Source organism: Carassius auratus, chromosome 36 (genome assembly GCF_003368295.1).
Source record: "Carassius auratus strain Wakin chromosome 36, ASM336829v1, whole genome shotgun sequence".
NCBI classification, from domain to species: Eukaryota; Metazoa; Chordata; class Actinopteri; order Cypriniformes; family Cyprinidae; genus Carassius; species Carassius auratus.
Genome location: NC_039278.1, coordinates 17,053,739 through 17,070,042, shown reverse-complemented (window position 1 = coordinate 17,070,042; position 16,304 = coordinate 17,053,739). Strand labels below are relative to the sequence as shown.

Here is a 16,304-nt window from a genome sequence, read left to right as displayed (position 1 = left end):
TCTGAATAAAAAGACATTATTACTTTTTTCCCCGCCATCCTCTCGTTGTGAGTCTCCTCTCAATTTTCTGCAGGGCTCTTGTCCAAGATAGTCTGCCTGCGATTGTAAAGTACGTCTTAAAATTCAAAAATCCCCAGACTGGGTTCTCACGGTGAGTTTATGTGTAAAACCGGCTGCGGTGAGTTGAGATCTATTTGAATAAACTCCCCTCAGCACTGACTGGAGTGTGCTATCAGAGGTACGCAGCTGCATCTGGACTCCTGCATGTTTCAGGACGGAGATGCTGGATGGTGCTGTGGCGAGAGAAAGTGCCTGCTCTTTCAAGTGTAAACCGCACCTGAACCTTCACCTGCTAGACAACCTGACACCATCAGCATCTTTAAACGGACAGCAAAACCCATGACCTTTAGCCTCTCTGATAGCCTGCAGCATGAATTTGCATGCTGGTCAAGGAAGGTTTGTGCTAGAAAGTAGTTGGTGCTGGTCTTGCTGGTTAATGTCCCAGGTTCCATACATGTTAAAATCTCGACAGCATCTGTGACACATGTTTACAGTAATGCACTTATAATGTTACGTCAATGTTTAAGAGGTGTCATCGCAGGACCTAGAAGAATAATGCATTATAAACAGCTGATAAAAACATCACAAAGTAATCCACAAGACTTCAGTCCGTCAGTAAATGTCCTGTTAAAAAGCTGCATGTTTGGAAGAAGCAAATCCTTCATTAAGACGTTTTTAACTTCAAACTGTTGATTCCTGCTAATCACGTCCACAATCCATAAAATCGCTTTCTTCAGTGGAAAAGTCATCTTGTTTGAATCAGGAGAGAAATATGCACAAATCAAGCATCACTTACAAGTGAAAACATAACCAGGGCTATTTCATCTACCTTTAACAGTATAGCCCAATTTAAACAACTTCAGCTTTGCAAGCTTCACAATAACCTTGGTGTCTGTATTGTATTAACTGAATTTCTGTGGTTCAAAAAATGTAGAATATGCGCTTATATGAATATGAAATTAGTAATTGCCAAATAACAAAACAACCTTTTATATTGAATAAAGTGTATAGCTCTGAATTTGCATATGACTCCAAAAAGTATCTGTAAAATAAAAAAAAGCACAAATGTCACTGCATTATAAAGCAAAACACAATACCTTTTCCTAAAATATGTTGCATGAAAAAGAGCCTGTGCAGTCTTTCTTTAAAATAAATGGCTCTTGGACAGTTTTAATTGAATCACAGTGATTTTGCACATTCTCTCATTTGAAAAACGCACAGAAATACTAACACTGCATAACAGCTCTATTATAAAAAGATCTATACCTCTGTTCAAATATGGATTATAATTTCAATGCAAATTATATCATAGCAGTGCCATACTGCCCTCTTGTGTCCTTTCTATTAGCCTTGCAACTGTAGAGTTTTAGAAAAATCAGTTGGACAGGCTACTAAGAGTTATTTACTTATCTAGCTGCATTTAAAAAAAAATGCAGGAAGTAAACATGCAACCTGTTTCTGTGAGATCCTTACCTGGATCAATCTCAGTAAATATGGACATATTTCACTTTAGAAAATATTTTTATTTAAAAGAATATTGTGAAATATTACTAAAAATTTAAATAATAGTTTTCTATTTGAATATAATTTAAAATATATATATATATATATTTATTCCTGTGATGCAAAGCTGAATTTTCAGCATCATTACTCCAGCCTTCAGTGTCACATGTAACATCCAGTCTACCACATGATCATTTAGAAATCGTTCTAATATTCTGATTTATTATGAGTGTTGGAAACAGTTCTGCTGTCTAATATATTTGATGAATAAAAGGTTAAAAAGAACTGCATTTATACAAAAATGTAAAAAAAATTCTAATAATATATATTCTAATAATATATTTTCTTTACTATAACTTTTTATCAATTTAACACATCCTTGCTGAAAAACAGTATTGATTTTATTTAAAAAAAAAAAAAGAAAGAAAAAAAAAAAATTACTGACCCTAAATTACTGACCAGTAGTGTATATTGTTATTACAAAATATTTATATTTTAAAAACATAGCTTCTTTTTTTTTTACATTTTATTCATCAAAGTATCCTAAAAAAGTATCACACGTTCTGAAAAAAAATTAAACAGCAGAACTGTTTCCAACTTTGATAATGAATCATCATATTAGAATGATTTCTGAAGGATCATGTGATAATGATCCTAAAAATTCAGCTTTCCATCACAGAAATAAATGATAATTTAAAGTAAAATACATTTTAAAACAATTATTTTAAATTGTAATAATATATCACAATATTACATTTTTTTCTGTATTTTTGATCAAATTAATGCAGGCTTGATGAGTGGAAGAAACTTCTTTCAAAAACATTAAAAATAGTAATGTTTCCAAACTTTTGGTCTGTACTATTGTGTGTGTGTGTGTGTGTGTGTGTATATATATATATATATATATATATATATATATATATATATATATGGATTGTGATGCTTTGATTTTATTTTCAGATTTTTTTTTTAAAGAATACAATCTTCTCACATTTGTTTCACTTGCCAACACAATTTACATTTCTTTAGTTTATTTATTTCTCACAATGCGAAAAATTCCATGGGCATGCTATGGTAGGTTTTGTGAGATTCACCAACATTCAAATTTAGTTCATACCAGATTAAATGAATTTTTGCAAGGATACTAAGCACCTTGTGTAACTTGTGTAATGATTAAATTGCAATTTGCACATAAGTTGTGAGCAGTTTATTCATGCGGTCCCCACATATGTATAGTGTTTTTGCCAGTGCAAGGATTTTTTTTTCTACATGTCCTACTTTTTGTGACAGCATTTTGTCTTCGAATTTAGATGTGATTTCTGTGTGCCCTCGAGGGAGAAAAGTGAGTGGTTGCTGTGGCAACAGATGACATGCATCCAAATAAACAAAAACAATATGAGATGACTGGCCCTTTATAGTAGCAGATTTCCTTCTCTGGAACTCATACGGAGATGCTTCGGAAGATTAGAAAAGGCTAAAGAAATGCAAACACTGATGGATGGGCAAATAAATAAAACGGATGAGAATCCTACCTGGTTGCCATGGAGACATGCCTTCTCCTCACTTCAATAACTGCTGAGCGGAGAGGATTCCAGGCTCTGCAGTGAAAGAAATCCTTCTCTCTGGAACAGAAATAAAGCGAAACACACAGTCACTGCATTTCATGTATGCACAAAAATCCTTTGAAACGACATGTTATATGCATTGCTCATGCTGGGATACAGATGCCTTGCAGTCATGTGACTCTGGAGACTGAATATCAAGCTGCATGCATAGCTATTGACATTCATTTCCATCAAAGTAACAAGGGTAAATGTTACTAAAGCCTTTATAATATAAACGCAAAAGAAGATCAATATTACTGTAATGCATAAAAAAAATCACTTTTATTTTTTTTATTTATATCAAGCTGGGGCACGTTTTAAGGTAGAAGTCAGCTAAGAATCAGCACTCTGTGAGTCTTAAACTCTTCCTAAACCCCATATTTTCTAAGCTTTCAACCGCATGTTAATTTAAGCAAACTTCATTTCAGAGAAAAAAAAACAACCGAAAGTGGACTAAAACAACCTGGGATAATTTCTGAGCCACGAAATCAACCAAATAATCAAACAAAGCAGAGGGAAGACGGACTGGGGACATTAGATTTTATTTTATTTTATTTCTTTCTGAGAAGAATCATCATTGGGAAAGTCAAGAATTGTGAAAAGGCTTTTAAAAAAAGTAAAAAATGCGCAGACGTATATAATTTCTCATAAAATTAATAATATATATTATTAAAACCGGTTAACTGTTACTCACATTTTTGAACATAGACTTGAAAGTGCCTGATCCAAACCTACATTTTTATAATTCATGACTGAAAACATTCTTTAACATGATTTTGATGTACCATTTTCATGGTAATGCAATGTTTAAATTTAAAATGGGTTTCATAGGATGAATTTTGAGATTTTATGTTTTCAAGTGATATATAATTTCTGATGATTTCTAAACTGTGATAGAGAAAAAGGCAACAAAGAAAACTTTTTTGACAAAGGTCAGTTATGATGTCGGTTTTTGAGATATACATTCTTGCCATACATTAATCTATTACTTTTCCTACATAATTTTTTAACAAAAAAGATTGGTGAAATATTTATTTATCTATTTATGAGTCTTAGACCTTTCCAGCGATATATAGTGGCTGGCCGGTAGCAGTTAACAGGTTAACATTCTTGTAATGCAAATGTAAATGATGGAATATGAACAGCATTATGCTTGATTACGGTTAGCATTACTATTTTTGCTATGATTATATTTGCAGTAATATTAAATGAATCTTGAGCTACTTAAATCCCCCTTTAAGTCAATAGCCAGCAAAAATGAACTCTCTGGGGGCTTCAAACCTTCTGTTGTGTGGCCTCTCTTATATAACGCGCACATTCATTTATATAAAGTTGATTTCAAAAGAAACAAACAACACAAAGTTGTTCTACACCTAAATTGGGACACCTCGCATAGCGTAACAAGGGCCTCTTTTTGTTTCTGAGCCATGCTGTTCAACCTATCCGCAAACGAGGGGGAGGGTAAACGCATCGGAGACACTACGATTGACCGACAGCCACAAAACCCAATCCCAAATCAAACAGTCGTTCAAACGGACCAATAGCGTTGCTTTCTTGGCAAATCCAGCAGAGTGGGCGGAGCTTGAACTCAAACGCCCGCCCACCATCCAATCGTTAGGTTGCGCGAAGGCTGCAGTTTCAGTTTGTTTTATTCACCATTTTGAGTAGCTGAAGGTAAAATTTAAACTAAATACTTTCGTAAAGCAGGAATATTTCCCGCATTGTTTAATTTTTACCACAAGGGAGAGGGCGTTGGTTTTGCGACGTCACCCTCGTGCGTTTTAAAATACCACATTTTGTTTGCATTTCCCTGCTTTTCTTTTGCTCTTTCACATTTTTAACCTCTACAGTATTCCTGCAAAATGGCAAGACCAGTGAGGTACGTGGGTTTCCGTTCGTCCTGCTGATGGCTGCTGCATGCACACTGAGTTCTAGGCTTCACGCATGTGCCAGGCATCCTTAGCTTCTCGTTTAGAGCTCGATTTTGTAACATTTTTGCTCATTCGTGCATGCATTTTGATCGTCGCCTCTTTTTCTAGTGGCGCGTGACTGTCTCTTTTATATTTACGGGCATATGTTCCACGTTTCTAGCGTGCATCAGTCAGGATTCTGAAATCTGATATTCTTTGTGCATCACCTTCCCACATTTTATAATATATCTGTTGTGTGAGAAGCACTGTAAGGCTTCATGTTTCCTTGAAAGCCACTGAGAATATGGCTTCCCATTCATCCTCGCCAAAGCTTCAGGAGGGGTAATAAAATCCCACTGGAGGTGCTCATTGGCCCATTCGAGTGATTTTGCAACCTGTGATGCCCACATATTTGCGTGAATACCTCGATTGTGCAGAAACAATGGGTTGCGAAAGGCCGTTCGTGTTTTTTAGGGAGGGAAGCGCGTTTTAGATGGATTTTTTTTTTTGATAGCGATAAATTAACACGACTCTGGTGACGTCAGAGGGGGCGGGGCGGCAGATAGCGACCACACCCCCTGTTTGGAGACCATAAAAGATGCCCGGGGCCGATATAAAAACATCGAAATGTCGCGAACATGCAAATACTGTTATTACGGTTAAATTTGAATAACTTAATATTAGCCAGCGCAGTTATTACAAATATGAATTACTGAAACGATAGAGATTCTGGAATGAGTCTTACAGTAAAAACTGTTGTTGCCAATAAGAATATGAAGCAGACGTTTCCGGCGAAATTGATTTTACAAGCTTAATTATTATTTTTAATGAAAAGTAAATATATATGGCAAAATTCATGTGCTTTAATTCATTGTTCATTTTTTTTACTGTGTAAAATGTACATTCTGTATTTTATCATGTACATTTACGATTCATTTTAATATTACAACTACAGTTTGACTATTGCGGGTATTAAAACTTGTAACTTCTTTGTAATTCTTTGTAAAAAAAAAAATAAAAAATACTTGCAATTTCTGAGTGGAAACGCTCCCATTTTTTCTTTTTCTTTATTTATTTTGTAAATGGCACTTTTCTTTCAATCTGTTACTTGCCATTTCTTTGTAATCATTTGTAATATTTTTCTAGCAAGTTTTGAATGAAAACTTTTACCATTTTGTTCTTTTTTATAATCAGAAAAGTCTAGTAGTAAATAATCCATTGAATTACTTAAAAGTAACTTGTGGCTCTTCAAGCATCTCAACACTGTGGGCCTGATTGGTTAAATGGGACAAGACTGCAGTATTACTGAAACCCTCATGGAAACACTAATTGAGGAACTTTTTAACGATCATTAATTCAAGTAAACATAATGAAGCGAGGCATGTTAAATGAGCTTTAATGCTCTGTAAACCCTTAAAACAGTGCTGCATCTCAAATGTGTGTTTGGAAACTCGTTACAGTATTGTCTGTCTCTCTCTCTCTTACAGGAACAGAAAGGTGGTGAATTACTCCCAGTTTAACGAATCTGATGACGCAGGTAATAAACCAGCATTGTTTAAGTTTGTCTAAAAAAGTATGTCAGCAGTACTCTTTGCTCAATATTGGCATCCAAGTATTACTTCAAGTGCAATCCGTCTTCATTTCTGCCTCCAGATGAGGATTATGGGAGAGAAAAGGAAACAACTAAGAAGATACGTGCTCCACCTCGTGAAATCAAGCACAAGAAATCTAAGAATTCGCAGGAAGAGAGGCAAGAACATTTTCAGCTTTTGTGTATTTGATGACTTCTCAGAATAATGCTTCTTATATGTATCGAATGTGTGAATTTCATTTTCTGAACCTTTTTGAGATCCATTTTCTCCTTATGACCCAAATATGCGTCAGTAAATTATATCTAGGAAATAGTTCCCACACACTAGGACGTTCTCCTTCAAAGATCAAGCTACTAACAAACCTTATCTGTTGTTTTACAGCGAGGATTCGGATGACAAACTCTCCAAACCCAAAAATGATTCTGCAGGTAAATTGCGTGAACTGTCTGCTGTAGGCGAGTTAGTGATTCATAAAATGACGATTACTTTCTGATCTCCTGATTTTCAGATGACTTGGGTAGTGATGAAGACAACAACTTCGGAGAGGAAGAGGAAGATGAAGATGGAGGAAGCGATTATGATGATAAAAAGGCCAAGAAGGGAAAGAAAGTAAAGGTGGAGAAGCCAGGCAAAAAGCCACTGAAGAGGAAACGAGGTGGAGGTGAGTGGTGGATCCACAAATAAAAAATCACTTTCCCTTGAACTCTCATGCATTCAACATGAAGCACCAGATGTTAAACTATCAAGATTAAGTCTAGTCTTATTTAAGCCAAGAGCTGCCCATTAAGACTGAATGCGTGTCGCGAATCGTGTGATTCACATATAATAGCACAGTTTAAGAGTGCATGATCTGAAATCAGATGCAAATTAAATGAACCATAAATGTAAATCTATGCGCATGATGTTCTCTGCAGATGATAGTGATGATGATAAAGAGGTGAGCAGGAAACCGAGGCAGGTGAGGCAGGCTGCGTCAAAGGCCGTGTCCAAACAGAGAGAAATCCTTCTGGGAGACGGAGGCAGTGAGGATGAGGAAAAAGATGAGGAAGAACAAGCATTCCTGGACCGTAAGTGTGCTACTTTTTAACTGCAGTGTTAAATATGTCCCTTTGATTAAGCATCATCATTATTATTGTTGCTCATCCTTGCAACATGTTGTGAAGAGATGTACTGTAATTTGTTTTCTAAGCTATTTGACTCATGTTTTTGGCCTGGCAAATAAGTCACACTTTTGTTCATAGTTCGGCTTGTCCTGCGACTTATAGTCAGGTGTGACTTATTTATCAAAATTAATTTGACATGAACTAAGAGACATGAACCAAGAGGAAACATTACCGTCTCCAGCCTCGAGAGGGCGCTCTATGCTGCTCTGTGCACCTGTAGTCTACCCCTAATAAACATAGAGCGCCCTCTCACGGCTGGAGATGGTAATGTTTTCTCTTGGTTTTTGGTTCTAAATAAATGCGACTTCTAGTCCAGTGCGACTTATATATGTATTTTTCCTCATCATGACATATTTTTGGACTGAAGCGACTTATACTTAGTTGCGACTTATAGTCCGAAAAATACGGCACACCTTTATTTTACAATTTTCTCTGTTGCAGAAGAGTCAGGCAGTGATGAAGACTTCATGGTTGATGATGATGATGACAGCGACTATGGGGGCTCCAAAAAGAAAGGCAAAAAAGTGGTGCAGAAAGGAGGAAGGAGAGTGGAGAAGAAGGACAAGAAATCCCCTAAACCCCGGCTAAAGGCCACAGGTAACCACTGGCCCTCTTGGGATTTTAGGGTTCGGGAAAGAGCAGCTTGGACATTCTCTGAACTCATTCTTTGAGTCTCTTTTTGTGTTTTAAGGAGTAAAGAACATCAGAAGGGTTTGAAATGATCAGTTAATGATGTTAGCATAAAATAATGACACAATTATAATTTTTTAGGTAAACTTTTGCTTTAATTTTCTTATTTAAATCATGTTTTGCTTTAAAAGATCACTAGTCTGAGTTTTAAAGTGCTGACGAAGGCACAAGGTGGGAGTCAGTAAGATTGTGTTTTTGAAAGAAGACGACTGTTATGCAATATATACCTAAAAAAATAAATGAAAAAATAAATGAATACTATTAAAAATAAGTTTTCTATTTTGATATGTAATAAAATGTAATTTGTTCCTGTGATGCAAAGCTGTATTTTCAGCATCATTACTACAGTGAAGTGAAGTGACATTCAGCCAAGTATGGTGACCCATACTCAGAATTTGTGCTCTGCATTTAACCCATCCGAAATGCACACACATAGAGCAGTGAACACACACACACACACACTGTGAGCACACACCCGGAGCAGTGGGCAGCCATTTATGCTGCGGCGCCCGGGGAGCAGTTGGGGGTTCGATGTCTTGCTCAAGGGCACCTAAGTCGTGGTGTTGAAGGTGGAGAGAGAACTGTTCATGCACTACCCCCCACCCACAATTCCGTCCGGCCCGAGACTAGAACCCACAACCCTTCGAATGGGAGTCCAACCCTCTAACCATTAGGCCACAACTTCCCCTGTATTCAGTGTCACAGGGTTCTACAGAATTCATTTTAATTTGGTGCTCAAGAAACATTTCTGATTATCATCAATATTGACAACAGTTGTGGTGGTGCATATTTTTTTACTTTTTTTCACAATTCTTTGAACAGAGTTCAAAAGAACAGCATTTATCTGAAAAGAAAGTCTTTTTAGCATAAATTTCTTTGTCTATTGATCAATTTAATAAATCCTTGCTGAACACACACATATATAATATACAAAAACCCTTAATCACCCAAGACTTTTGAACAAGAGTGAAAATGTGTTTGTCTGTCCCTCAGTGAACCCTAGCCCCATGAAAGGCAAAGGGAAAGGTCGCCCACCTAAAGCAGTGGAGAAATCCTCGCCCAAAGACGACGAGGAACCTGAGAGCCCCCTTGAAGACGAGGAGGAGGAAGAGGTGGAGAAGAAAGAGTCTCCTCCATCCAAAAAGACAAAGGATGACGCCCCTGAAGACGAGGAAGAAGATGAGGAAGAGGACGGCTCAGAAGAGGAGGCTCCATCTGGGGAAGACTAGCCATGTTATTCACGTCATCCCTTTCTTCTTCTATTACCCTTTACACTCTTTCCTTTTTTGCTTTTTTTGGGGTGGGGAGGGGTGGGGGGTGGGTTGTTTGCATTTCAGATTTGTCTGATGTGGCCTGGCTCAACGGTTTGAACTTTCTCTTTTTTTGTAGTTTTTTTGTTTGTTCACCTATAATTTTCATATCGCAAAAGGATGATTTCCCCTGAACTTGTTAGCATATATATCTATATATATTATTGAGTAAAATGTGTCCGAATCTGTTTATTTATGGGTATATAATCTCGAGGGAAGCCCATCGTTCCAACCAGTAGCTTCGCCGCGTGCCCAGGGTAATCACAAAAAAAGCTTTTGCGCTCATTCATTTCAGTAACATGTATAAAGCTTAACATCCACTCTGCACTGTTGCGACCGATGATCTTCATTCACGATATTAATTGCTGTGTAAAATGCTCGTAAAACCATTCTTGTGTAAATTATCGCGACTAAGGGCCTCACTCATGCAGCGCTAAAGAAAATGCAGTTGTCTACAAACTGTAAGTCAATGCACTGCAGTTTGCACAATATTGTGCTTGTTTATCAAACGAGGACCAAATTGTTGCGTTCGGTTTTGCAAGCAACACCGTATTTTCTAAAATTACTACATGAAACAGCAATTTACCTACGAATAGTTTTGCGAAGTTTTGCTACGGTGTTTCCTGAATGATATCCCATGCATTTGTTTGTCGCAATCTGCAATAGTTCACCGCGTTTATTTTGGTCGTGCTTATCCCAAGATTGGTTTTGTATTTATTCAACATGCGCTTTCAGCTCTTTTACACTGAAGATGGACAAACTGACAACTAATGCTCATGTTTTGAGAATTTCTTTCGTCGTGGTACACAAGCTATCCAGGGTTTGTGGTTTTACCTTTTAAATAAACGATTGTCTCCATATGTGTAGTTTGAACCATAATGCAGTTAGTGTTTTAATAGAATACTCTGGGTTAAAAATGGGCCGAATTCAGTTTATGAAATCTGCAGAATTACCTTAGAAAGAATTACCTTGATCTCTGTAATATGCATTGAGTTTTTTCTCATCCACCAGATCATCTCGTGCAAAGGCTGCAGTACGAATGCTATCATCTCTATTCGCAGTGTGAGTGTGCTGAGATCAGGCCTTAAACGGTTAATTGCATGGGAAGTAGGAATCTGAAGTCTCGCGTACTCTTTCTGCCATACAAAGCCTGTTTATTTCAATTTTTTTGATATTGTACCGCAAAGCTAAAAGTTCAAAAACCGCTAGTATCTTTGACTCGTGCCCGTTTTTGTCCAGAGATTGTATTGCCGAATGTTGAGGGATCTCTTCAGTTGAGCAAATAACATTTTAAAGAGTCAAACATTGTTATTCTTCAGCCCTGGATCAGATGCGTTTGTAATCTCATAACGGAGAGGCATTGTGAGGATGGAGAATAATTGTACTATTCATACCTTATGTGTGTTTGCTCATTAAATATCTATTTCTGTTGCTGCTTGTTTTTAATTTGAGACACATATGACGTATATACCATGATGCTTTTCTGTCTACAGCGCATACATGGCATTCTGACTAGGTTCGATCCTTTCTGCCAGGCATCTCTGAATATTTCCACTCGTGCTGTCTATAAATTGGTTTTTAACCTAGCTGTCCAAAAATGTATGAATGTTTTGTTTTTTGTGCTTGATTAAATTTACTTTCTTTTTTTTCCTCCTCAGATTTTTTGTTTGTATTGTTTTTTTTTTTTTTTTTTTTAAGAAAAGAAATAAAATGTATCTTCATTTTAATGAGAAACTGTCTTACCCATGTCTTCTTGCGGAAAACACCTTCCTTTGAGGTTATATATTTCATGTATGATACTATCATAGATTAGTGTGCATGTAATTTGTTTTTATTCATCAAAATCTAATGTTTTAACATCCTTTAGCGCAAAGTCAAATTGTCTTAAAGAGATGAGAACATTCAGAAGTAGTGTAAGTTTGAATGCTTCCTCAGTGAGTTTTGATTTGTCTGTGCCAGCTCTGTTAATTGGAGAATAATCTTAAAGGAATAATTATTCAAATAATTAAAATGCATTCACTCTCAGGCCATCCAAGATCTAAATGAGTTTGTTTCTTTGTCAGAACAGACACACTTATTTACTACATTATATTGCATCACTTGCTCACCAGTGTATCCTCTGTGGTGAATGGGTGCCGTCAGAATAAGAGTACAAACAAATCCAGGAGAAACGGTTCATAGTTTTTGATGGAATACAAACATGCAGCTTTTCATTTCACCAGATGTTAACTGATGGACTGGAGTGGTGTGGATTATTGTGATGTTTTTATCAGCTGTTTGGACTCTCATTCTGACGGCACCCATTCACTGCAGAAGATCCATTTGTGAGCAAGTGAAGGAATGCCAAATTTCTCCAAATCTGTTACCATGAACAAACAAACACATATATTTATAATCATATCTATTTTCAGCAAATTTTCTTAGTGGAACTTCATTATTTGTTCATCTCACTTCTAAAGAAAGAGAAAGTTGAATCCGTTTTGACAGTGAGCTATCAAGAATGCTGACAGAACTGCATTCCTTTACAAGCATAATACATTGTTGTCTGAATCATCTGAGATAATTGGGATATTTGAGACACCTCCCTATATTCTGTGTTGCTAGTATAATTCTTTATAATATGTCAACATGGATTGAATTAAGATTTAGAGTTTAAATATAGCAGGCTTATGTTTCAGTTACTTATAAAACCAACGTGATTTCCTTAGAGTTTAAGTTAGTCTGTCATTCTATCGTTGTTAACGTAAACATTATGTCGTCAGTAGTTGCGATACTAAATTCCAACACATGGTGGCAGTGTTCCAACTCCTTCAACCACCGTTGTGCTAGTCAGAGACCATTCAAAGACGTTAACGATATATATTGCATTAGTAAAATGTACACTATTGTCCTTGCTACAAAAAGAATTCATTTAACAATAATTATCATCACATTGTAATTTCCTCAAATAAAATGTGCTGACTGTCTTTAGAATAAAACTAAATGACATTAAGTTTCTAAAAAAAAAAAAAAAAGGAAGTTGAAGTGTGGCAAAACACTAAAAAAAGAAGAGGCTGGTTGTGTTAAACTTATAGTGTGAAAAATGTCAAGTTACAAAAGAAACAAACAAGACTTTTAAACGTAGTGTGTGAAATTATGTTTGTGTGTGTGTGTGTGTGTGTGTGTGTCCAAAAAGCATTTCTTAATAGGCCTACGTGTTTCCTGTTTTTCAAATAATATTTAAACTATTTAAAAGCAAATTAATAATGAATAAAAGCATCATTACAATGCATAAATATAAATGTGTGACCCTGTAAATGTGAAAAAACTCCTCCAACCTGTATACACAACCGATAAAACAGAAAACTTTCACAAAAGAAAAATGTCAAAAAACCTCCACTTTTTTTCCATGTGTAGGTGAGTAGTTCAGATCCCATATTAAACACTGACATCATCATCCTGCCATACTGAACTCCATCTAATGCATCTTGTACAGTAAATATAAGTGCAGTTTTCTGACTTCGTATTCATTAGACAGATTCCTGAAGTCTTTCCCCTTACAAACTCTCAGACTAAAGCTTCACATGCCAAATAATCCATTAAGGAAATCATCATACATGAAAGCAGACACACATTTTGTGCTTGACTTAAATGGCTTTAATTCATGACCTTCTAAGCAGAGCCTCTGTGATGTGGCTTTCTATACGTGTGTGTTCTCAGCTCATCCCGCCCACTTCCTGCAGCGCTCCTGGAACGGCTCTTCAAACTTCTACTGATGTCACTGCACTTTCTACACATTCACACGGGAATCAATAAAACCACAGCAGACGGCACTCCAAATCACACTTTCAGATGGATATCAAACGTACGTATTGTTTTTGTAACAGTTTGATGATGTGTTGCTGATGTTGCACCTGTAGACATTAAATCATAAAACAGAGCACTGTCTTTGTATTTTTGGCATTTATTCGTTTTAATTTATTACCTTTAAATGTCATGAAATAATTGAGTAAATATTGGGTGATTAGTTGTATTTCTTTACAGACAAATAAAAATGATCAATTGTTTAAAATAATGTTATTTAAATGTTAATATGTTATTAATTTTATTCCTAAAACAGGTTATTCATGCATACAGAATGTCAATTTAAGAAACCAAAAATTCCAGGAGCTGAAATTCCCTGTCAGAGGCAGCGTCAGGTAAATGTGACGCGCTTCAGCGCTTGTTCCTGTCTAAAACCTTTTCTTAACTCAGTTATGTTTCAACCTTTTACTCTTAGCTGAGGCAGGAGTCCAGTGTATGTGGCTGACAGCTAAATAAAAGAGTCACTCCTGTTTGTACATGTTGCACTTAAAGATATGTATCCTTCCGTCTCAATAATCTGTCAAATCATTGTGACAGGATGCTGTAACTGTCAATGAGCTTGCTATATTCAGAAAAACAGGTTCAGAACATAAGGGACCTCACAGTATTTATATACAACATCTAGTCATATTTTAAAATGTGAATGTTTTAAAATGTACACTAACTTAAAATTTGTTATTTAAGCTGCATTCATTTGAGAAATTAAAAAAAAAACTATAATTGGTTTGGTGAGTGATAGTTTGAGAAGTAAATTTGGTCGCTGGTGTCCCCTTCATATTGGTGTTGTGGTGATAAAGCTGAATTTTCAGCATCAGTCCTCAGTGGCAGGTGATACTTCAGAAATCATTCTAATGCTGATTTTCTGCTGCTAAAAAAATAAATTAAATTTTTTTTATTGTAATCATTGCGGCTTAATATATATATATATATAATATATATATATATAATTTTTTTATTTTTTTATTGGTACATACATTCTTTGATATACTTTATATATATATATATATATATATATATATATATATATATATATATATATATATATATATATATAATATATAAAAATTAAGACATATTTTTATCTTTACTATCATTATTGGTTAGTTTAATGCATCACTTAATAATGAATCAATTAATAACACCAACAGTATACAATATACAAATCAGGAAAAATCCAATATATATATATATAATATATATATATATAATATATATAGAGAGAGAGAGAGAGAGAGAGAGCATACAATGAAATTTAATCAACTACATTTAAAAAATGGTAATAATAAAAGCAGATTCATGCCCAAACAAATTGCCTATGCTGTAAAATGATTGATACATTTGTTGTTTATGTTTGCCATGCATTCAAAATTTTTCATAACAATCAAGGCTTTATGTCCACAATCATAAAACTGCTCTAATAGATGTAGTGCCTTTAAGTTCAAAGATCAGCTGCTGCTTGCTAAGAAACATATCAATATTTTATAGTCCTGAACAAACACACTGTTGACTAAAGGGGTGTTTTATTCTGCCACACATCCTGGTGTCAACGGTCGTAATCACACGGCTGATTTTCTAATCTTTGTCAGCATGGGAAGTTGACTGGCATACGTGAATACAAATGCTATGAAATTCTTGAGAAAAACAGCAAATGGGCAATTTTGAAAAGAACACATTCATATATTCAGTGTATTCTGTATCCATTTGGTAGCTTTGTGGCAGGAAGAGCACGCAACAGAAGACATAATATTGGACATGTGCATTAATAAATGGTCAAACAGCTCTTTCATCACTGCAGAGTTTGAAGAGGTGAAAGAGAGGAGAATCTGGACATGCATGGCAGATCTCACAGTTGTTCTTGATTAATGCATGACATGTGGCCTGGAGGTATGCTTGGCTGCTGGGACCATCTACATCCCACCTATGCGCTGGACAGGGGTGGAAGAACGATTCATGACTATGGTATTGGGTGAGTCACTCCAAAAAGATCACTGTCAAGTTGTTTCATAGTGTAGCCGACTAATTACATATCTGGACTGACGAACAAAACATTTTAAAGGTGTTGGAACTTCAGATGAGATTATCATGAGCTTCAAGCTTTCAGTGGTTTTGAAATTTAAAAGAATGTAGGCTAGTAGCCTACAAATATGAGTATGATAATGCTTCTGCATATCAGAAATATGTAAAACATGAGTTGTCAAACTCAAGTTAACAAGTTTGTTAAATGTCATATATTGTATTTAAATTAAATGATGTTTCTGACAAGACACCAGAAGGTGTGTCGTCCTGTCTTTTTGCCGCTCCTTGAACGCTGACGTAAAAACAAACATAAAGCGATACGTGCGCAGTTCGATTCACGAACACATGACACATGAAAAGAATCGTTCAAATGTATGCACAAGTTGATTTGAACCAGCAATGGTGAATCATTTGACCAATTGTTTACCGAATGAACTAAAATTAAACCAAATCTGCCAGCTGCTTACTGAAACAAATGACTCACTTTTATTTCAGATGCATTTTAACGTGGGAACTGTTCATTCCGCCAACATTGCGTAACTTAAAGCTGCAGTAGGGAACTTTTGACGCTCTAGCGGTTAATATAAACAGAACTGCTTGTGTCTTGCGGAAA

At 35.8% G+C, this 16,304-nt stretch overlaps 1 protein-coding gene and 1 pseudogene across 1 annotated transcript; both read left to right on the top strand.

The window, feature by feature from the left end:
- The first annotated feature begins 4,779 nt into the window (after positions 1-4,779).
- Positions 4,780-11,483, top strand: LOC113055459 (nuclear ubiquitous casein and cyclin-dependent kinase substrate 1). The gene is made up of 8 exons (XM_026221779.1): positions 4,780-5,046; positions 6,565-6,614; positions 6,731-6,827; positions 7,051-7,097; positions 7,178-7,330; positions 7,584-7,736; positions 8,274-8,429; positions 9,516-11,483. The coding sequence occupies exons 1-8, from the start codon at positions 5,030-5,032 to the stop codon at positions 9,749-9,751; spliced, it is 909 nt and encodes a 302-aa protein (XP_026077564.1). The 5' UTR covers positions 4,780-5,029; the 3' UTR covers positions 9,752-11,483.
- Positions 11,484-15,541: 4,058 nt separating this feature from the next.
- Positions 15,542-16,304, top strand: part of LOC113055652 (dnaJ homolog subfamily C member 11-like) — an 11,500-nt pseudogene continuing 10,737 nt past the window's right edge.

What these genes read in the sequence shown, in the direction of transcription:
- LOC113055459 (XM_026221779.1), top strand. An exon ending in ACCCAAAAATGATTCTGCAG is followed by an intron (nt 7,098 to 7,177) that starts GTAAATTGCGTG and finishes CCTGATTTTCAG; the next exon opens with ATGACTTGGGTAGTGATGAA. An exon ending in AGAACAAGCATTCCTGGACC is followed by an intron (nt 7,737 to 8,273) that starts GTAAGTGTGCTA and finishes TCTCTGTTGCAG; the next exon opens with AAGAGTCAGGCAGTGATGAA.